Here is a 24,059-nt window from a genome sequence, read left to right as displayed (position 1 = left end):
TAATTTAAACTCATTGAAATCTTCAAAATGAAAGTACTGATTTTTTTTTGTAGTATGTAACAGATGATACAAAGAAATATTGTGGCTGTGTTTACCTTTTCTGGGAATTGTTTCAGTCTCTGGATTTTGAGAATATTCCACCAGTGATTTTGTTGAAGGCAAGGATAAACATTCAAGTGAAGTCAAACTTCCAAACTGTTGTTGTTTCATCTTGGCATCAGCATCTAATCTTGCGACTGCGTTCTTCTGACTTTTTTCAATTGTCATCAGAAATAACCTACAAAACTGAAGTGTAACATAGTGTTCCTTGCCAAATCAGTGTAATGAACAAGTTCCAGAAAACTTAAAATGGAAAGTAATATCTACTCCTCCATACCCTTGCAGAAAATAATTACCCTTGTATTTTCTATTAAAATTAAAATGTGCTAGTTGGGATTCACATGACACGTTCAAATTCCACTTGTAAATGCAAATTGCTCGATTTTATAAAAATTGGTCGTTCCAAAGAAGAAAATAATACCAAGATTTAAAAAAACAGGTTGGAGAAAAGGAAAAATAAGTGTAGTGAGCTAAGTTACTGCAATCGTGCATTTTAGAAGTATATAGATAGTCGCACAAAATGAATAAGATTATAGTTTTAATAAACTGGAAGGAGAATGAGAATGTATTATTTCAGTCAATCAGTCAATCAATCAATCAGTTTTATTCGTCACATTGCACATAAAGTGCAAGTGAAATGAATTTGTCAGATGGATATCAATAAGGACTTGAAGGTGTCTATGCTTGTACAAAAGATGTCATTCCCATGTAGGACCAAAAATGGCAGACCATGCCCAAAACGTGCCTTCATAGAAACATAGAAAATAGGTGCAGGAGTAGGCTATTCGGCCCTTCGAGCCTGCACCGCCATTCAATATGATCATGGCTGATCATCCAACTCAGTATCCCGTACCTGCCTTCTCTCCATACGCCCTGATCCCTGTAGCCTCAAGGGCCACATCTAACTCCCTCTTAAATATAGCCAATGAACTGGCCTCAACTACCTTCTGTGGCAGAGAGTTCCAGAGATTCACCACTCTCTGCATCTCTGCACTCGATCCCTTTTAAATAATATACAAAGTTGCAAAGTTATTGCTAAGATGATTCACCCCAATTGCAAAATTTTGATCACTTGGCATTTGAGTTTCAACAAATGTTTTTACAATTTGCAATTCTATGCCACATATAATGCAAAATGTCTGAAGTCACTTGACAAGAGCCATATAAAATGTTATTTGTCAGATGGTGAAAAGTTCAGTGGTGGATTTTAGGGTTAGGGTTCCAGCAGTGATTTTGTTGAAGGCAAGGATAAACATTTAAGGAGTGTCTTAAAGAAGGGAAGAGGGGTAGAGAGGTCAAGAGGTTCTAGCAGTGAATTCCAGAGCTTAGGGCCATGGCAGCTGAAGGCACAGCTGCCAAAGTCAAGTGATTAAATTTGGGGATGAACAAGAGGCCGGAATTAAAGGAGCACAGATAGCTTGAAGGGTTACAAGCCTGGATGAAATTACAGATATAGAGAAGGATGAGACCATTGAGGGATTTGAAAATGAATGAGAATGGTAAAATTGTGGCTTTGTTTAACCAAGAGTTAAAAATGATCAACAAGCAAGGAAGTGAGGTGTAATTAACCCCCGATAAACAGCAATCACTGCAAATAAAATCTGTTTTGGGCTGCTAGATCTAATTAGTGCCACTATTGAACTTCAGTGTCATCTGCTTTTAGTTCATGTTACTTACATAGCTGAATGAAGAGGAATTTAAAAAAAACAGGAACATGGCAGATATTTTAGAATGGGGCTGAATACCAATCTGAACTAATTGGCCAAAATGATGGTCTCTCTGCTATAAGTTCAACTTAGTTTATTGCTACAGTGCTGAGATTTTGATTCCCCCTAATGTGCAGTTAAAAATTACATTGAGAAGTGCAGGCGAGCAGGCCATTTGTTCTCTCTTTTGCACAAGAAAGAGAAAATATAGTCAAGATGTTAAATGGCCTATATTAAAATAGAGCCAAAACCTCCTGGGTTAAATTGATCGATTTGGAAGCCACGTCATCACTAAATTCATTTCAATACAAATGGACATCAGTATTTGAATATAATGCTCCAGATGTTGCAGTTAAAGACAAATGTGATGAGCTTCTTGTCCACACTTTCCAGTGGTGTCTGCAGGGAGACACAAGAGACTGCAGATGTTGGAATTTTGAGCAAAAAAACAAAGTACTGGAATAGCTCAGCTGGAGGGAAATGAACAAAAAATGTTGCGGGCTGGGTCCCTTTCATAAATGGAAGCTGCCTGGCCTGCTGCATATCTGCAAAGGATTTTGGCTCTTTGCTACAAAGTACAGAATGATATTTCTGCATAACCAATCAGAACACAGAATTAATATGATATAAACAGTATGAACTGAGTGTTAGTGAATTCAATACCAAATCATGTCAGAAAGCAAAATAAGAGGGGAAATAGATGATAAGGAGCAACAGAAATGGGCAAGTAAAAATATCTTAATTTTTATAAAATCGGCACCAATAATTAAAACCTGAACAATTGAGATCCTATTGATCATAATCATAAAATCTATGAAAATACATTTGAATGAAATAAAAGTCCCAACTTCTCTGGCATGTTTAATGGGTAACCAAGTACTGCCACCTCGTGACACACAATGTAGTTGAATGATAGATCGACCAGCAAAGTAAGGAATTGGAAGACAGACAACAACTTCCCGATTTCCACTTTTATCTTTATATGTGCAGTCACAGGGAATTATTTCTGCTTTAATAATGGTGAACACAAAGAGCTAAACTATTATTTTAAAATCACAAAACCCAGTTCAATGCTGATGTCTCATTATTTCACAATATAGCTTCAGGTAGTAGTAATTCTTTAATATGCTGCACTGTACATATTACGCTGCACATACAGAATAGTGGATTCCACAGCATCAGTAACTGCACAATTCTAATTCATTTCTGGTCACTATGGAGAAATCATTCAGCTGCCTTTTAGAGACATAGTTAAATGAATCGCCCAAAGCTATTATTTACAGCACTGGTGTCTCTAGAGAAACATCACCTTGATGTGTTTCTTCCTTGACCAGGAGAAATTCCATCATATTTATATTACACCAATCGTGCTGCTATTTTCTATACTAAATTAAAGGGAGGATAATCTTGTACTCTCATTTAGAGGGATAATGTTCTGATTTTGAATTCCTGGCAGGTATCTCTGCTTGCTGGAAAAAAATCAGGAATTCAAATTATTCTTATTATTTTTAATTATTACATTCTAATTATTTTAATATATTCTCTGTATTTGCAAAATGCATATCCTATATTTAATGTCTATATTTCAAGTAATGTCACAAACATTAAAAAAAACTAATATTTAACCATTAGAGCTAGAAATTTCTAATTTGTAGAATATCGGAAAAAATAATCCCGCATGCACTTCAGGTAACAAAAAAACCCATTTACAACCTGTTTACTAATTTTCCACACAAAACACTGAATAAGATTCATGTTCTTCCAGTCGGTGTTCAGCTTGCATTCTTTTTTTAATTTTAGGTTTTGCTGCGAAATGCGCTTTTTTTGTTCATTTGGCAAATTAGAACATTCTTCATTCAGAAAAACCTCAAACAAATGCATTTGTTTTATAAATATTTCTATCATTAATTGCAGGTAAATTGGTAATTATATTAGATAATGCCTGCACATTCAAAGCAATCCATTGATACTTATTTACTAACCTAGGTTTATCTCACTACCTTAAGGTATGAGTCACTTCACTGATGAGGGTGCACAATACTATTCATCAGTGGCATACCTGCATCTCAGAAGCTGCAATCTTCTTACTAACCTAGGTTTATCTCACTACCTTAAGGTATGAGTCACTTCACTGATGAGGGTGCACAATACTATTCATCAGTGGCATACCTGCATCTCAGAAGCTGCAATCTTCAGGCAAAATGCATGGCTGGCGTAATAAAAACATGTTTTCAACAAAGTGTTTTACTGATGTGTAAATAAAAAATGCAACAGTTCCATCGTTTTTTTAATTAGAATGGATGAAAAAAAATCAATTGAAGCTCTAAGTTTCAGTAAACATCTTTTTTGGCAGTCCCCGAGGATCGCAAAGCCTTGCTTCCACCAGTTCTGAGAGCAGAAAATGCCTGTGTTTAATTTATTTTAACATAGAATGGCTGATGCACACTAGTACCATATGGACTCAACAGAGTACGGTCTTGTGCAAATGGTAAGGAGGTCCAAAATGATTCAAGACCAGACTCTATTAACATGGACTTATTAATGAATATATGTGCAAACACATAATTTTTCCCTTTTTTTTTTCTCTTTATTAATCCCGTTCACTGAACTATCTAAATTGTGTCCTCCAACCCTCAGTTTCCCTTCTTCCGTCTCCTAAATACTTTGCTTGTCTTCCCCATCCAACCACAATTGTGATAACATGCTTTGTGGGCTCCTGCAAAATCTCTTTATACAAAATAGAACTACAAAATCCCTCAAACAAAATAAATATTAGTTGGCCAATTGATAATTCATGTCTGTTAAACAATTCAAGAGACATCAGTGGTCCAATGGTACTTTATATTGTCACAGGTACAGTGACACTTTTTTTTGCATACAGTTCAGTAAAAGTATTGCTGTACATATACATATCTTAGGTTCAGTACAAGTGTATAAGGTTAGGGCACTGAGATAGTACAAAGCAGCGCCAGATTGTGGCACCATCTTCAGGTCTCAGTTGATGTAAATGCAGAGTTTTTAACCTGGCCACGTACGACAACTATCCTGGCATTGCAGGGCCAGCCTGGCCAAACATAGCTACGTATCCTCCACTGCTGCTCCACCGCTCCATGCAGCTGTCGCATCTTGTCTGCGTGCTTGGTCTCTTAGAGCTGCATCTGGTCCAGCCGCACCCTAGGCTGCTGTAGACCTTCCTGTGTCCCATTCCTCCACCGTAGAAGTGCACTGCACTGCCACCCACAGCTAGTTCATCTACTGGCCCTTTGTTCCCTGCGTCCGCCACTGCCGCCATTTTGGATCTCTTTACCCTCCTCTCTGGGCTTCGGTGACGAGCAGGGCAGGGCTGGGTGTTTTGCCCCTTGAGGACAGTGGGTGAGCCAGGCCCGTGGCCAGAGGATATGCGCAACACCACAGTCTGCCGTGTGGCACCGTGGTCATATCTGACCTTGTACCTTCGCAGCACATTATTTTTCTATTTGAAGCAATGTGATGTGAGATGGATGAGAGGATACCCATGAATATGGTTGAAAGGTTGACACGGAAGCAAATGTCCAAAAAGGCTGGATAGCAGAGAAATTAGATGAGAATGGAGAAGCTGAATTTAAAGGGAGACATAAGAAAACAAATTGAGGATTTGGTTAATTCAAAGGTTGTAAAATGAAATGTGGAAAGATATAATCACAATAGGCAAATGAAGATGGGTCATTTGAGAGAGAATTTAAAGAGATAAGTATGGTGAAATAATTTCAGAAGCTAGGAGACAATACCAGAGAAGAGGGGGATCAAGGCGTATTTCACATAGACCAGGACACTATAGTCTTGATCAAGAGGATTTTGTTGCTGTGAAGCAACATTGAAATATTCAGCAAATGAGTCCAGCTGCAATAACCTCAATATACTATAGGAGGCAAGATAAATGCAAGAACTACCCTATGTGAAAACTATGTTACATTTCCATACCTCATTATAGTCCAATTTTCCATCATTATTACTATCAGCTTCATCCATAATCATTTTCACTTCTTCACGTGTCATTCTCTCACCTTTCTGCAAATAAAACACCAGCACAATTGATCATGCGGCACCAGGATGTTATGTAAAAAAAAAATCACTGACTTTTCAAAAGTACTTTTCAACTAAAAAGAGATACAACGTAACATTAAATACTGAGAACTCATTGAGTTTTTACAAGATTATCTGGAAAAATTGCAAATCTGCTCCAGTCAAATTGTTATTTTTCCATGAAGGACTCAGGTGTCAGGAAATACAAAATTCACACTCTGGAAGTTAGGAGTACAGAAGGATGTCAAGGGCTACTTTTCCGAAGCAAAATATTAATCAAAATGAATTCAATCACTACGAAAACAAATGTAATTAATCCTATAGAACAAAAGGAGTTTTTTTTTAAATTCCAAGATGGTAGTATGGTGGTACTGGAATCTACGTAAAATAATTTGGCATGTTAAGCCTAATGTTCCTTTCCTGATCTTAAAATCACTGCTCCTTTAATGCAAACAAGTCAGGAAAGTTTCATGAAGGAAAAATTTAGGTACCTTCAAATCAATATATAGTCTTGAACTCGATAAAATAATAAAGCTCATATACTCTTTAATGAGTATAGAAAAGCAGCTTAAAGATTTTACATTGAGCAAATGAACTGCTTCCATGCCTTGCTCAAAGAAAATGAATATTAATTACAATAACATGGCATCTTACAGAACATCCAACAGTAGTTTCTGCTATTTGGTAATTAATATAACAGCCAATGTGCCTACAGCATGGCCCCTTAAATAGCAATGTAATAATGACCCATCATTCAGACATAAATACTGCCAGAACACTGGGAACAAAGTTCTCCTTGCAATAAACCATGGGAAGATTCATCTGAGAGGGAGGACAGAACATATTTTCTGAAATACCATGCTTTATCAGCAATACAATGGGTTGTCAGTTTTAATTCTATGATTAAGTCTCAGCAAGATAGCAATCATTTAGCTCTCACGCAATTTTGACCTAGAATTTTAAATCCACAATCAGTACAATGTGGAGTGGCATCCTGGTGGTTTACACAACTTCCCACTATGCAAACTTCAAGCCCCTGCATTTTAGCATTTATAGTCTTTTGTGTCTCTCTTGTATTTCTCCACCTTCCCTTCCTCTAATATGCTATTAACATGAGAGAGAAAAATGAAAACTTCAAAAAAACTGTATGCAATGTGCAGAAACAGTGCGGAACAGTGCTGACGTAGAGTTGCTGCCTTACAGCACCAGAGACCCGGGTTCAATCCTGTGCTGGCTGTATGGAGTTTGTACGTTCTCCCTGTATCCATGTGGGTTTTCTCTGGGTGCTCTGGTTTCCTCCCGCACTCCAAAATCATACAGGTTTGTCAGTTAATTGACTACTGTAAATTGTAAGTTGTTCTTAGTGTGCACAATAATGCCAATGTATAGGGTGATGTGGGCTTGTTGGGTTAAATGGCCTGCTTCCACAGTGTATCTTTAAAGTCTAATGTCTTAAAGTCTAAAATCAACACATAGTGTGTGTACAGGGATTCAAGTTAGAACCATAATGATTTCAACACCATAATCCCAACCAAACTCAACTCTAAATTTCTAGACTAGTCAGTAGCCCATTCAGCTCCTGGATCCTCTGCTTCCTGATCCATAGACCATAATCAGTGAGGATAGGCAACAAAACATCTTCCACAATAGTTCTCGCCGCAGTGCCCCTTAAGGATGCCTTCTCAGCCTTTTACTCCATTCCATTTACACTCACGACAGCAAGACGAGGGAGTTAGTTATTGACGTCATGAAGTCAATGGTGCTGAAGTGGAGATGGTCAAGATGGTCCAGTATTTTATCTTTTGTTAAACCCGGTCCTAAATTTTTTCTTTTGTTAATCAGAATCAAATACACAGGACAAGATGTTAAGAAGTCCCTTGTGCCAATAGGTGGGGAGCATTTCACGACATTCGTTGATTGTTGAGAGTGGTAGACGCTCAACATCGGTGGGGGGCGGGGGCGGGGGGATACGTATATCTTGGCCTGGGTAACCTTCAGGACAGTTGGGCACAGGACACATCATCAGTAGTGTACCCTTGCATCACTGGGTGTTTCGGCCTTTTAACACTATACACCCTCCACAAGGGCGGCCCGCTGCAGGATGATCAGCCCTATAGTTAATATGAGAGTCCATTGTCTTATTTAACATGCTCCCAGGCCTAAAACAATCTCTGAATTAGAACAAAGGTACACAAAAATGATGGAGAAACTCGGCGGGTGCAGCAACATCTATGGAGCGAAGGAAATAGGCAACGTTTTCGGGCCGAAACCCTTCTTCAGAGCATTAGAACATTTTGGGTTGGGCAACAGGATATGGGCAGAATGTTTTCTATATTCTAGGATGGACTAGTGACTCAGATGGACTTGGACTATTGGCAAATATATTAGCAAAAGTGATATTTCCATGGCTTTGCGATACCTCATTGAAAGAAAAGAATCTGCCAGCAGCCAAAAAGGGCTGATAGACAGAAGTCAAGCATAATGAAAGTGTGCCCCAGATACGTTGGATCAAGTTAACAGCATTACAAATGGCATATGCAGATTTCAACAAATTAGTTTAGTTTAGAAATACAGCATGGAAGCTGACAGTTGATCACCCATTCACACTAACTCCATGTTATTCCACTTTCTCATCCATTTCCTAAACACTAGGGGCAATTTACAGAGTAATTGCCCTGTAATTCCACACATTTTTGGAATGTGGGAGGAAACCGGAACACCTGGAGGAAATCCACGTGGTCACATGGGGAACGAGCAAACTCCACACGAACAGTACCCGTGGTCTTGATTAAACTTTGGTCTTTAAGGTTGTGAGGTAGAAGCAACACCAATTGCACCACTGTGCTGCCCAATGTAAAAGAAAAATGAGGACATGCAAAAGCAAGTGGCTGCTGTTGCCATGTCTGAAGAACAAACTATAATACAAGCAATGTAGACCAAATAAGATTAATTAAGGTACTGAAAGACTGCCAGTCCTTGTGAAATTGTACCACTCCCCGAGAGTTGGCATCTACATGAAAGGAAGAGTGGAACATTAAAAAAAACCTATAACATTTGAGAAAAAGAAAGGAGACCTTCCTTGGTATATTGGACCACGACTGCAGTAATTTTGGTGATTGATACAGAGGTCCCTCATGTGAATGAATGAATGAATAAGTTTATTAGCCTAGTATGGATACATACAAGGAATTTGCCTTGGTGCTCCGCTCGCAAGTAACAACACGACATACAGTAACAATTAGAGAATGACACATAAAACATTAATAATAAAACATTACAGTTTAAACGTGTGGATGAAATAAAATACCAGAGCAAAATTAAGCTACAGACTTTTAGTTATTGAGCAGAACTACTACTCGTGGAAAAAAGCTGTTTTTATGTCTGGTTGACAGTCCGGAGTCGCCTTCCAGAGGGAAGTGATTCAAAGAGTTTGTGGCCAGGGTGAGAGGGGTTAGAGATGATCTTACCTGCTCGCTTCCTGGCCCTTGCAGTGTACAGTTTGTCAATGGGGGGGGGGGGGGGGGGGGGGGGGGGGGAGGGGGGGGTTGCAGCCAACGACTTTCTCAGCTGATCGGACGATTCGCTGCAGCCTCCGGATGTCATGCTTGGTGGCTGAGCGAAACCAGACCATGATGCAGAAGGTGAGGAGACTCTACTATGGCCATGTAGAATTGGACCATCATTGCCTGTGGCAGATTGTGCTTCCTCCGCTGCCGCAGGAAGTGCATCTTCTGTTGGGCCTTTTTGACTGTGAAGTCGATGGTGGCCCCCCTTAGAGATGATGGTTCCAAGGAACTTAAAAGACTCCACAGATGCGACTGTGGTGTTGGTGATGGTGAGTGGGGGGAGGGGAGGGGGAGCTCTCCTAAAGTCCATTATCAATTCCACTATCTTAAGAGCATTGAGCTTTAGGTTGTTACGAAGGCACCAGGACGCCAGTTCTGTCAATACCATCCGCTATTCGAAGCATGTCCACAAATCAACCCAACTATGTCAAAATTATGTGGAATAGTGGGACAAGTACCGAGTTAAAATAATGTTGGAATATCGATATCATACTTTGTGACCTTGCATTCTCACATATTGCACTGGTTCATCGGTTCTTGAAGACATTGCTGAAAAGTTCAATTTCTAACTTGGGTTCATTTTGGCATAAACAATGTTTGTTTTAAACAAAGGAAGAAGAAAATACTTACAGTGGTGAGTACTTTGTAAAGTTCTTCCTGTGTAATGAAGCCATCATTATTTAAATCCATTTTCCTGAAGGCTTTCATCAATTCATTTTTGTCTATGGGTTTCTCTTTTTTCAGGATCTCACAAAAGTCATCAAAATTTAACTTCTTGGTATGCTGAGTCCAGTATTTTCCAAGTGTCCTTTTGGTAGGATTCCTTCCAGCTTGCTGGAGAGCTATAATGTAAGCATATCAGCAAATAATAAAAAAAAAGAAAGATAGAGAGATGGGCAGACTAAATAATCTTTTGCAACCTCAAGTCATCCCAAAGCACCAGAAATCTAATTACGGGAAGTGCTTTTGGGATAATCATTTTTAAGTTAAAAACCTTGCATCCAATTTGCACATAGCAAGCTTCCTCAAAAATCCAATATTAAATGTGGAAAATAGAAAAGAAAATTATATTCTTACCCAAGTGCATAATCTCACTTTCCCCATATTAAATTCTACCTGCCATTTGTCTCTTCGTAATACCTGACAACATTCATCTGTATTGCAGAGCTAAAGTAGTATTTAATTGTTAGAGACGTGGGCCGAGCATCGAAAATGTGTCTAAAATGTAACTTTCGTGACCCATGTCTGGGAACTATTTGAAATTTTGCACAGATTTAGATAATATATAATTGAGAAGGAAGTCATAACTCGTCAGTGCCAAAAGTTGCACATTAATTAATTAAGCTAATTAGAAAATGAGATCGAAAAAGTAAGTGCCATCTAGTGTTCAATGCTCATATTACTCCATGGGGAGCCTTCTTCCTCTTTTTGCGTTTGAGGCAGCAATTCCGTGCTGCTGTCTATTTAAACCATATATTATTATACCATATATATATATATATATATATATATATATACACACACACACACACATATATATATATATATATATATATACACATATATACATACATATATACATATATATACACATATATATATACATATATATATATATATACACATATATATATATACATATATACATATATATATATATACACATATATATATATATATACATATATACTTATGACGTGAATATGACTGTAATTACATATAATTATATATAATTATATTATATACAAATAATATAATGAATATAATTGCGTGTATTTTGAATGAGACTGCCACACAAGTCCGGCTCCTGAACCCGCCTAATTAATGGGCGAGGGCTTTTTCTGTGGGTTCCCCCGTTTACTGAACCTCACTGACTGCCAGTGTGCAGAGTGGGGGTCACGGCAGTAGTGGGACTGGGGCAGTGCCAGGCTGGGGGAAGGCTAAGGTATCTTCCACTGAGAGGAAAATGCCTAACCCCAACTCGCACCCCTTCCAGAGCTGCCCACGGCTGGAGCTGGAGCCACTTTAAGACCGGCTGCGGGCTCCATAAGTGTGGTCACTCAGCGCGTCCACCTCGGCCAGATGGTGATGATGGTGGGGAGCAGCACTGCCCTGCATGCCGCCCGGGCCTCCTTCAGCACCCCCATAGTGCCAGCTCCGTCAGTCCACCCACTCGCTCGCTGCAACACCGGCCGTCCGACAACCCGACTGACCCCTTGCAGCACCCACCGGCGACCTGACCAGCCACTCGCAGTACCCACCGATGGTCCGACAGCCCGACCGACCACTCGCAGCACCCACCGGCGACCCGACAGCCCGATCGACCCTTCACAGCATCCACCAGCCAGCCCGACAGCCTGAACGACCATTCACAGCATCCACCGGCCTACTGACAGCCCGACCGACAGACTGATTGACTGACGGACCGACTGACCGACTGACTTCTGACTGACCGACCCTAATCCTAATCCTAATCCTAACCCTAACTCTACATTTGTTATTTATCATTTTTATTTAACAGTTCACATCATAACTTACAAAGATAAATCAATTGTAAAACAAAATTATCAGCTAGGTTAGCATTACCTTTATTTCTTCGAAACCTTGCTATTGTTTTGATGTAATTAGAAGGCAGCCATGATCCCAGAATGCTCGCTGCCTAGCTGTTAATCCTGGCCAAATTGGAGAGGCTAGGACTTTAAAATGGGGTAAAAGCTTCAGGACTGCTGAGAGATTTGGTCAATTTGGAATTGCTCTCTGCAGAACTGCGGAGTGATGGCAGTGTGTCAAGAGCCTAGATACAAGCTGCAGGAAAAGAATAAGAACATTTGCAGACCCTGTCAATTAGGTGCAAAATGCATATAATGGATTGGATGACTGCAAACCAGACATACACCTTGTAAATAATTGTAAATAATGTTGCAGAGTTCTACTTTGCCGAGTGTTGATTGAATGAGGTATTGAGCCTTGTCTGGGTTTCTTGCAGATCAGGGTAAATGTTGCTAAGTTGGCTTCCTTGAGAAGTCCTGTTTGAATACAATGTATTAGCTGCTGTATTATTTGGTTAGGGAAATGTCTGTTATGTATGGGGTTAATCGATATCTGTAATTGGATTGTTCAGAGACCAACCCCATGTGGTTCGACCCCTCAAGGACCTGGGACCTGTAAAAGTCCGCTGCCACGAGGTCCAGCGTCGATCTTCTGGGAGAGCGCTTGGGACTGCGTGGCCTTCTGGAGTGTCTCTGTTTGAGTGAGGCCTAGAGGGCTTGATCAGGCAGAAACGAGGATCAAACCCGCGGTAATTGTGTTTTGTTAAAATATAGATTAGTTGTTCAAGTGCTTGATTCAGTGATTTTTGACTGAAACTAAACTGGGGGAAGCTTAGAATGAGCAATTCACATAGCTACCATGAAACAAGGTGCACGATTGGTCAATTGCCGTCTGACGCAATGTCAAACGAGCATTGATTGGACAATTACTACTCGGAAAATATTTTTTAAATATGTGCAGGTTTTGTTCTTGACGAGTTTCAGGTGTGATTTCTATAATATTTTTACACAATATGTTAAAAATTCAGGTAGTTACGTGATTTGGGTCACGAACTTAACCAAAAAAGCACCACAGCCCAATAACAAATTAACTCATGTGTACTGTTCTGATGAAAGATCATTGTTGGACACATCCAGTTAAATTTCAACAGGTCTGATTCATCCCAAAATTTCAAAGAATTGCTATTATTACAAATTTTCCACATTCATCTTTGCTCTGGTACTATCAGAAATTCATAATGAAGGCCTTGGCCATTTAGCTTACCAATCATATATTTCACTCACAAACAATCCATGCAATTTCTATATTGGTCAAAGAAATAAAGCAACAACAGTTATCGCCCTTTCATTCATCTAATATCCTTCCCACAAGGCAATGCTGTTTATATATTTTGCCTCTTTGACAGTCAAGCACCAATGTAAAAGCAAAATATATAACCTTAATTAACTAATATTTACCCAGGCAGAGTTGATCTTTGGAAGTGATACTCTCCAAACTGGTACCAAATACAGCCAGGTAAGCTGCTCTACAGTTTCTGTAAAAAGTCTCTTCTTCATTATACTGAGATCTGCTAGCTTCAGATTGTGCTGATTTTCTTGTATTAGGTGTGTTCCGTCCTTGCCAATTAGACATTCTGGAAAATTCACAAAGAATGTTGTAATTTTTTTATTTTCAGTCGGTAAGTGTTAAGTCAAACAAGGAATTGCAGATGCTGGTTTACAAAAAAAAGGTAGTACTGGAGCAACTCAGTGGAGAACATGGATAAATAACAAAAGCTGGAAGAGAGGAGGTGCAGGACAAAGCCTGGGAAATTATAGGTGGATACAAAGGAGGGGGGATTTTGATATGCAGATGGTTGGACAAAGGCCAGAGATGAAAGGGCAAAAGGTGTGACATAAGGAAAGAAGAGTTGCAAATTTTGAAGACAGTGGAAGGAACGTAGGTGGAAGAGAACGGTTACGGTTGTAATAAAATACAGACTAGTGAACCAAGCCAATTGGATATTGTGAAGATACCAGTTTAAATAGGTTAACTAATGATTCAACAAAACGTAACCAGATAGCAGCAGGGATACAATAGCTTTTATTAACAGATAAAGGGGACACGTTTTACCAGTTGCACAAGGACCCTCTGGGAAGGCAAACAAATGTCCATTGACAAACATGATTTAGAGCCTGGATGGATTGCTCACTGTGATTGAACAACTTCACCAAACTTGATGCATGCAGGAGACATGATCTTGGAAATATAAAGACATTGGGATTGTTTTCATCCTTGTCTATTTATTGATAGTTCAGAAATAACAGTTACTTAGCAAGTCTGAAGAAGGGTTTCGGCCCGAAACGTTTCCCTATTTCCTTCGTTCTACAGATGCTACTGCACCCGCTGAGTTTCTCCAGCATTTTTGTGTACCTTCAGTTACTCAGCAAGAACTTAATACGATATTTTGGCGAGTTGTAAATTAACAGATTTGTGTTAAAGGATATGAAGCTCACAATACGGTTTCCCTCGCATGGAACTCTACTTATTATCTGTGAAATACATCTCACTCGTGGCATTTCCACTGCCCCTAATATTTATCCAATGTTCCTCAAAATTTGGAAAGGTCTCTATTTCACTATTGTCGTAATGAAAACCACTCAAAAATCCAAGCCCAAAATAATTCCAAACTTTTGAGCGGGTTAAAAGCGATTTCGCAGGTTTTCATATTCACGTTTCCAAAACGATTAAGATTGTTTTATATAAATCTGCTAAACTTCCTCCTGCTACGCCAGACCGCGACTTGAAACTCCACTCGTAACTTCTGTTGCTCCCGCTTATTTAATAGCTAAACAAAACAGATGGGCTCTAGTATGCTGTTAAACTACCTCTATTTTCATCAAAGCTTAGGGCTATGTGTTTTTTCGTTTATGAACATATATGTTTATGAAAATATAACGTTGACTGGGCGTTGCTGCCCTCTTACCCGACTGCTGGCGGCCTAGGCCCACTCTGCAACCATGGCGACCACGACACCCAGCACAAGCTCACGGTGCCACCGCGGAAAGGGCTCGGCCCCGACAATGGTTCCGCTTATTCTCCACTCTGCTGTAGGTGATCAATCTTTACTACTTCAGTCACAGCAAAACACAAATTATACATTCAATGTATTATTCATCATACTGATATGTAGTTTATACTTGACGATATATTGTCCGATTTAGATTTCGAGCCCGCGACTGTTTTCATGTTTTCGCCTTTTGATCACTCGCGAATACAAATTATATGCATTAGTTCAAACGTTGTTTAAATTTGGGACTACAAATCAATATTCACCTTAAATCCACGATACGAGAGACCCTCCCTTTGAGCGGATGGGAAATAGCTGAGGCGAAGTGCGACCGGAACGCCAACTGTACTGATGTCAAATTATCTCCTCGATAACTTTAAAATGTGAAATGAACGTAGATAACGTGAATTAACACCCGGTTCGCCAAAAGTATGTGGTCTGAAGAAGGGTCTGGACACGTCGCCAGAGATGCTGCCTGTCCCGCTGAGTTACTCCAGCTTTTTGTGTCTATCTTCGCCAAAAGTATGGACAGTTGTTGTGCGCTGACTCTAAACAGTGCTGTTTTCCCCCCGGGCTCACAAAAGTGCAACACGAAGCGGCAAATCCAAGGATGGAGCAGAAACGCCAGTGAGTAGAGGGGGCAAGAGTGAGGGAGTGTGGAGGGAAGAGGGTGCGAGGGGACAGGGAGGGGACAAGCATGCAGGGGAGGAGAGGGTTGGCAGGCAGGGAGGGCATGCCGAGAAGAAGGGGAAGAGAGGGCATGTGCAGGGATGGAGGGAGGGTATGGGAGAAATAATGCGAACTTCTGAATTCACTGGGATGGAACCCTCTCCAAGACAGACGTGAAGCTCACCGTTTGACCTGTTTTCACAAAATGTTAAATGGTCAGCTCGACATAGATTACAAAATTTACCAAACCAATTAGGAGCAGACGAGGGCATTCGATCCAATTTGAGATTCCAGCTACCAAGACAGATGTATACAGCAATTCGTTCTTCTTCTGCACAATTAAAGCTTGGAATAATCTTCACCCTACCATAGTTACCCAACCAGATGCAACTAAATTTAAGGTAGCTCTTTCTTCCCAAAAACCCTTTCTGGCTTAAGTCCTCCCTCCACCACCTCCAGTTTAAATTCAATTTGGAATATTTTGGAGGACTAAGAAACCAAGAACCAAGAGGGGAGGGGTGGGGTATGTAGGGAACGAGGGGGAAGGCTGTGTGCAGAGGAGAGATCTGAAGGGGAGGAGGGAGTGTGCTGGAGGGGAAGAGAGGTGATATTCACGGAAGGGGGGAGAAGTGGGTGTGCAGGGAATGAAGGGGTTATGTAGGGAGAGATGGGGTGTGTGCTGATATGGTGGGGATCACTGTAGAGGGGAGGGCGTATGTAAGGAAGGAGGTCGGAGGGGAGGGGGTATGTTAGGAGGGGAGGAGAATGATGTGTGTGTGCCGGGGAGTAGTGGAGTTACAGAGGAGGAGGGCAGGTGTGGAAGAGGAGATGGTATGTAGGGGAGGAAGGGATGGGAGGGAGTTCGGGGAGGGAGATTTAGTTTAGTTTATATAGTTTAGATATACACCACGGAAACAGGTACTTCCGCCCACCGAGTCCACACCAACCAATGATCCCTGCACATTAACAATATCCTACACTAAGGACAATGTTTACATATATACCAAGCTAAGTCCAAACCTGTTCAAGAAGGAACTGCAGATGCTGGAAAATCAAAGGTACACAAAAATGCTGGAGAAACTCAGCGGGTGCAGCAGCATCTATGGAGCGAAGGAAACAGGTAAACGTTACCTATTTCCTTCGCTCCATAGATGCTGCTGCACCCGCTGAGTTTCTCCAGCATTTTTGTGTACCTAAGTACAAACCTGTATGTCTTTCGAGTGCGGGAGGAAACCAAAGTTCTTGGAGAAAATCCACGCGGTCATGGGGAAATCTCCATTGCTATTTCCCCGCCCATTTCTGCATCTGATCTATATCCCGCTGTATCTTCTGACAGCCTTCCTCATCTTTAAATGTACCGATTTATGTGTTGCCAGCAAACTTACCGCTAGAAGTAGATTGATAGTGACATGTAAAGATGCTTGAGTCTCATTCTTGGGTGAGCTGTGGCCTTCATCAATAATTTTCTCATTCTCAGTGTTTTCCCAACTCTCTCCCAACAATATTGAACATTCTTTGCTCACAGAGCTCCAGCACAGTAACCTACATTCCTCAAATTAGTCTCTCATTCATGTGTGTCAATTCCTCTAGCTTTGACCATTCTTATTTGTAATATTGTAATGCTAAACCTATAAGCACCATTCACTTGCCTGCCTTTTTCTATCTCTTACCTGCCACTAACATACATGGCTTCAGCCAAATGATTTGGAATTCAGCTGTCTTCCCAACTCCATTTAACGGATAATGCACTGCTTAAAACCCACCTCACTGATCAGGCTATTTAAGCTAGCCTTTGTCTAGATTTGACTTTACCTTGCAATATTGTGGATTATCTAGGAAAGTCAATCTTTGTTAAAGGTGTCAACGGAAACATGAACACACACAGGAGAATAAATTAAGAGCAAGAGTAAGCCACTCGGTCCCTCAAGCCTTCTCTGCCACTTAATAAGATCAAATCTAATCTAATTGTAGTATTGATTCTGCATTTCCAAAGACCTGCAATAAACAATCCAAGGAAAAAAATTGTTTTGTTATTGCAATAATGTTGCTGATGTGAAGTGAAACAGGGTCATTAAATGACGAGGCCAGATTTGATGCCAATGGATCAATGAGAGGTCAATTAATTAATTTTAAACATAAGAAAAAATCTTAAATGAATCAGCTGGAATTGATTGTTCATCAGAGTCCTAATAGATCACTTAACCAATAATTTAACTCAATTATTCATGTGTCAAACCAGCCTCATCGTTCTGCACGTGGAAGTATTCATTTACTGTTAATTATTAATTTTTGCGAGGAACCAAAGTTGATTTGCAATGGTGTTCCTTGAGCTACCGAGAAGGGGACATTAGTCAGCGTGCTTGCTTTGTATACATTAATGAACATTCGAAGAAAACAGGTGATTTATCTACAAACCCCAGCGCTCAGATGGAGTGTTGATACATTGTTTGGTTTTGTGCATGAACTATATTTATTTGGGGAAAGTTTCAGAATATTTTAATGTTTTCTCAGTGGATATTGGATGAATTTACTCAAGATGTAAAGTGTGGAATGGATTTTAAAAGGTATCCAAGAAAAAGCACCCAATGCAGCAGAATCTTTAGAAAGTGGAAAATGGGAAGTGAAATTAGTATCTGTTGCTTAGTGGGGGGTTGTTAATCCTTTTTTTAAATGTTTCAGAGTTAAACGATCACTCCAATTAGAAAAAGCGGTAAGTGTTACAGAAGTGAAGGTCTGAAAATAATTGTATTATTGAAACAAAAATGAATGCTGTGTCTAAAGGATATTTTATTTTCTATTTCTGTAGGAAGTAGAGGTAACACCACGTAAGAAGAAATCCAAAGTCTCCAAGGAGAAATTTTCTCCAGTTACTGGAACACAATGTCTTAGCCCTTTTACTCCCAAGGACGATCATTTTAGGGCAAACTCCGGTACACTAATAACAATGTATTTTTTAATTTATTTTGCTTTATGTATTATCTAGTGACGGTGACAAGTTTACTGTTTACTCAATTTTGCAACTTTCTATTAGGTACAATTGGGGTAGTTTTGCAGTTTCATTTCTATACAAACAAAATTGCTTTACAAATATAGCAGCAAAATATTTTGTCCATGATCATTTCAGAAATATTCATGGTGGGAAATGCTCAAAGTTACAGTAACTTAATGGTATCAATAAATGTAAGGAATGTTGCAAGAGTAAGTGCTGTCAAAAGCAAGCTCATTTGGGAAGTTATGTTGTATAAGACGTCGGTGAGGACGCATTTAGAGTATTATGTTCAGTTCTGGGCACGACGTTATAGGAAATATGTTGTCAAGTTTGTACGGGTGCAGAGAAAATTCACAAGGATATTGCCAACACTCGTGGGTCTGAGCTATAGGGAGAGGTTGAGCAGGCTGGGACTCTATTCCTTGGAGCGCAGGGGGATGAGGGGTGACTTTATAGAGGTGTATAAAATTATGAGAGGAATAGATCGGGTAGACACACAGTCTCTTGCCCAGAGTAGGAGAATCAAGAACTAGAGGGCATAGGTTTAAGGTGAAGGGGGAAAGATTTTATAGGAATCTTGAGAGGTAACTTTTTCACAGAAAGGGTGGTGGGTGTATGGAACAAGCTGCCGGAGGAGGTAGTTGAGCCAGGGACTATTGCAACATTTAAGAAGCAATTCGACAGGTACATCGATAGGACAGGTTTAGAGGGATATGGACCAAATGCAGGCAAGTGGGACTGGAGTAGATAGGACATGTTGGTCGATGTGGGCAAGTTGGTCCGAAGGGCCTCTTTCCACACAATATTACTCTGAAACATGATCAAGTGTATCCTTGGACACTGTAGGAAGCTGAGAAAGAAATTACAAGACACTTAGCAAAGTGAGTTGCGAGAAGATTTAAAAGGGACCTGAATGGCAAATGTTTCACAAAGGAGGATGGTGCTTGTATGGAACAAGCAGAGAAAGTGGTACAATTATGACAATTAAGACACTGTAACGGGGACATGGATAAGAAAATTTGAAAGCATATGGACCAGGTGCAGGCAAATGAGACTAGCTACGTTAAGCAACTTGGCTGGCATGGATGTTGGGCCAAAAGGTCTGTTTGTGTGCTGTGCCGATTATAATTTTTAAGTGTTTAACAAAGAGTTTCTTAACAGGATTGTTTGTTTACCCAATCTTCCTATCGCAGTGTATGTGTCAATCAAACAGGAAGAACATTTAAGAGATATTTCAAATTAAAATTAAATGTTGCCTTTCTCTGTTATCTTTCAGAGTTAAATGCAGAAAAGAGAATGGTGACCACAAGAGGGCAGCTGAATTCAGACCAAATAGAGTGAGTCATGGAATTGCCAGGAAGCATTGCGTTTCATGGAACAGAGGCGATGCTTAACAATCCAACACTGAAAAATAATTAATATACTACTTAAATATACTTTTAAAATGACACGTATTAATAATTTGTGGTATTCATAGCATAAAAGAATACGCTGATGAGGATAGCCAAAATGTGAGTGAAAGTGATCATTACGTAAATGTAGATGTGCACGATTTCAAATATGCTATTTATAAAAATTACAAAGAATTCAACTTTTTAAGGAAATTATGTCAGGTTATAACTAGACTCGAGTACGTTTTCTATCCTTCCCTATATCTTAATATACAATACAATACAATTTATTTGTCATTTGAACCCCATTGAGGTTCAAACGAAATGTTGTTTCTGCAGTCATACACACAAGAAAGAACCAAGACACAACACAATTTACACAAACATCCATCACAGCGCATCTCTTCCTCGCTGTGATGGAAGGCAAAGACTTATCTCTCCCCTGCACTTCACATTCCCCTCCCGATGTCAGAGTCAAAGTCAAAGCCCCCGGCGGGCGATGGCAATTGTCCCGCGGCCATTAAAGCCACGCCGGGTGATGCAAGGCCCTGCTCCGGGTCTTGTTGTTGGAGCCCCCGGCAGGCGCTAGCAAAGTCCCGCAGCCATTCCAAGCCGCGCCGGGCAGTGATGTAAGGCCCCGCTACAGGTACTCTTCAACCCCACAACTCGGGCGGGTGAAGTCGCCGTTGCGGAAGCCCCGAAAAGTGGTCTCCCAGCAGGGACCCGCGGGCTCCCGGTGTTCCTGTCTGCCAGACCTGCGGTTGGAGCCTCCGAATCCCCGGGGTCGGGTCGCAGCAGCGCACCACCACCGCTCCACCCGCTCCGGACTCGGCCAGCTCCGCGATGGTGAGTAGGTCCGCAGGCTCCGCGACTGGAGCCCCAGGTCGTTCCTGCTGGAGGCCGCTCCACGTTGCAGCCCCAACGACAACGGAGACCCGACAGAGAAAAGGTCGGGTTCTCCATGCAGGGGATAGATTTTTAAAGTTTCCCCCACCCCCCGCCCCTCACACACATACCCACACACATACACAAAAAAAAAATTAATAAAAACTACATTCAAACGAGACAAAAAATAATAAAAAGACAGACGGACTGCAGAGGCCGCTGCGACGTGAGTCGCGCTGCCCACCGATATATTCTTCCTTTTCAAAAATCATCCTTTTTTTCACATGAAATATAAATATAAAATATAAATATACTCAAGTTGCTTTGAATGAAGTTTTATACATGTTCTAATTGGAATCCTTTTATTTCAAATAGATTAGATATATTAAGGTCAAAGGTGGAAAAGTCTGTCTTGGTTATCCAGTCTATCAGAGAGAAGCTGAGTGCTTTGAAGGTCAGTGTGGATTACGTGATTAAAAATAATGGTATTTCAGAATAGCTAGTTCAAAATGCTGCCTTATTTCACCAAATGTTTCTTCCCAATTGATCTTAGAGTGGCAATGATAATCATTCACGACCAAGTTAGATTTTCTGCAAAACACAGTTTCTTAGACTAAATGTTACTACCCCGTTTCCTATTTACTAAATTTCCAATTTTTTTCATAGAGTAGAGGTGATGCAATCTATGTGTTCACAACATGGCATCTATTAGCCAATTACTTATACAAGACTCAATTCAAGTACCACTACTTTTATCTTTTAGAGAGCCTCATGTATCTGTCTGACATTAAGTTTATCAAAGTCTTATTCAAATGCTGATTTTTTTTTTTGAACAATAAACACTATGCGATCTCAATTTCTAGCCCAGTTCTTGCAGAACTACACAATCCATCTATTATGTACATGCAAATATCTTTGGACTGATTCTTAGTTCAACTTTGACGAGCAATCTATTATCTTTATAGGAGTTATTCAGTAAAACAACAGAAGCTAAGAATAATTGTGTGATTTCTGAAATGGATCTTTTGCTGAATTTGAAAATGCTTATCGTTGCTAGAAGTATGTAGTTTAATTCCCAAGTCAAATTTCTGCCTCCTGAGAGTTTGGTTTTAGGAGGTAAACATCCTTACCTTCTGGATATAACAGTTGCTGTCTTATATGCTACATTGGGATGGCACAGTGGCGAGTGGTAGTGTTGCTGCCTTAAAGCCCTGTCCCACTGTACGAGTTCATTCAAAGAGTTCTCCCGAGTTTGCCCTGATTCAAACTCGGAGATTTACGGTAATGGCCGCTCGTCGGTACTCGGGGCTCTCGTGGACATTTTTCAACATGTTGAAAAATCTTCACGAGTCTTCCCGAATTTACCTGCCGTTAGCGAGTCTTTTCGAGTACCTGCCGTTAGCGTTACGAGCCGCTAAGAGACGTCCCTGAGCTCCAACGTACCCACTACGTTCATTCTCCGTGCTTACCACGAGTTTGATTTTGTTTTTAACCTTGGGAGAGCTCTTGAATGAACTCGCATCGTGGGACAGGGCCATTACAGCGCCGCAGACCCGGGTTCAATCCTGACCTAGGGTGCTGTCTGTATGGAGTTTGTATGTTCTCCCCGAGACCTGCGGACATACAGGTTTGTAGGTTAATTGGCTTAGTATAATTTTAAATTGTCCTTAGTGTGTGTAGGATTGTGTTAGTGTGCAGGAATCACCGGTCGGTGTGGACTCGGTGGGCCAAAGGGCCTGTTTCCACACTGTAATTCTAAACTAAACTAAAAATGGCCTGACAGGGGCTAAGAACCTGCTAACTTCTTACAGAATTGGTCATTCTTTCTGTCCAAGATCGAATTGGTGAAATTTGGCATCTGACTATGCCTTATTCTGCACCTCAACAATGAAAATCTAGATCAACCATTGTGTGCCATATAAATAAAGTCAGAACATTGCACTTCCTTATGGTCTGAGGTCAGTATATACATAGACCTGGCCAGAAGAGTCTGCAGAAGAGCGACAAATCTCTATGCCAACCAGTGTAGATTATAAACCAAGCAAGAACAATAATAGGCATCATTATACGAGATATTATTTTCTTTAAAAAATTCCACGTTATTTATAGGTTTTGTTGGTTATATAACAAGCGTATCACTTGCTATTATTTCAGGCCTTGGAGAGCAATAAAGAGCTTGGATATTTCATTGGTGCCTGGAACAATTCAGGGGACCTGGCCACTGAGCTCCAAAGAAACAGAGAACTCAGTAAGTATCGGAATTTTCTTTTCAAAATTTCAAAATCCTATGTTAATTGTCGGAAAGCTTGTGCAACTTGCATCCGACTTGCTGATAAATGTCTAATTCCTGAGAGTAAGAATGATTTATTGTTCAAATGAATTGGGAAGGTATAGTTAAAAAGTCAAGTGGGCTTTTTGTGCATAAGTTGCATTATATGCAAGGTGATGCATTTCATGTCTCAATGTTTTTTGATTATTTTTGAAAAATAAGTTGCTTATTACACAAGGTGTTGTAATAGTGGTAAATATGAGCATAATTTCATGCAGTGGGCACAGGATTGACCCGTCTTACACCTAATGTTATAATCTTGATTTCAGTAACATTAGTGGTTAAAGTTCAAACCAGAATGCAAGGTGTTATAGTGGAAGTAAAGGAGGGGAGGTATCCTCAGTACTATTTTCATAAAGAGTGTGAACAATTGATTAGAGTAACATTCATCGGACTTGAGCATATGATATGGTGCTGATCCATAAATTAGAGTGGTATGGATGGAAAGTATAAAAACATGCATTTCCCCAAATGGCTCAACGAAATCTACATTTGTTCCAAATGTTTGGGCACTCCCCAACTTATGTTCTGTGAACCCTTGCATAAGTTGTATTTTACATGTTGGAATCACCATCCTCTGTCTGAAGAATATCTCGATCCAAAATATGACCAGTCCATGTTCACCCAAGATGCTGCCTGGTCTGCTGAGTTACTCCCGCACTTTGTTCCTTCACTGAGAGTATTAACTGTCTCAGCCGTTGCAGTTGTGCAAAACGTTGTTGAGGCCACATTTAGAGCGTTGTCTTCAGTTTTGGGCACCATGT

The 24,059-nt window shown here is 40.3% G+C and overlaps 2 protein-coding genes across 6 annotated transcripts in view; one reads left to right on the top strand and one right to left on the bottom strand.

Moving 5' to 3' along the window:
• efcab7 (EF-hand calcium binding domain 7) overlaps window positions 1-15,095 on the bottom strand; it is a 54,228-nt gene extending 39,133 nt beyond the window's left edge. Inside the window, exons 1-5 of one of the 4 annotated variants that reach the window (XM_033028274.1) lie at window positions 14,772-15,095; window positions 13,441-13,623; window positions 10,064-10,275; window positions 5,766-5,852; window positions 96-306 (exon numbers count right to left, since the gene is read on the bottom strand). In XM_033028274.1, coding sequence (XP_032884165.1) covers window positions 96-306; window positions 5,766-5,852; window positions 10,064-10,275; window positions 13,441-13,615 — 685 coding nt within the window. In that variant the 5' untranslated portion in view covers window positions 13,616-13,623; window positions 14,772-15,095. The remainder of the gene's footprint in view (window positions 1-95; window positions 307-5,765; window positions 5,853-10,063; window positions 10,276-13,440; window positions 13,624-14,771) is intronic. The other 3 variants (XM_033028276.1, XM_033028275.1, XM_033028277.1) reach the window with 3 other exon arrangements.
• A 430-nt stretch (window positions 15,096-15,525) lies between these two features.
• Window positions 15,526-24,059, top strand: part of LOC116977643 (centromere protein R-like) — a 32,546-nt gene continuing 24,012 nt past the window's right edge. For both annotated transcript variants that reach the window (XM_033028284.1, XM_033028283.1), the window contains exons 1-6: window positions 15,526-15,659; window positions 18,381-18,411; window positions 18,508-18,631; window positions 19,967-20,027; window positions 21,342-21,420; window positions 23,121-23,214. In XM_033028284.1, coding sequence (XP_032884175.1) covers window positions 15,643-15,659; window positions 18,381-18,411; window positions 18,508-18,631; window positions 19,967-20,027; window positions 21,342-21,420; window positions 23,121-23,214 — 406 coding nt within the window. In that variant the 5' untranslated portion in view covers window positions 15,526-15,642. The remainder of the gene's footprint in view (window positions 15,660-18,380; window positions 18,412-18,507; window positions 18,632-19,966; window positions 20,028-21,341; window positions 21,421-23,120; window positions 23,215-24,059) is intronic.

This window comes from Amblyraja radiata, chromosome 10, assembly GCF_010909765.2.
Source record: "Amblyraja radiata isolate CabotCenter1 chromosome 10, sAmbRad1.1.pri, whole genome shotgun sequence".
In the NCBI taxonomy this organism is placed as follows: Eukaryota; Metazoa; Chordata; class Chondrichthyes; order Rajiformes; family Rajidae; genus Amblyraja; species Amblyraja radiata.
Note: the sequence above shows the minus strand (reverse complement) of the source record. Positions and strands in the feature narration are given on the sequence as shown.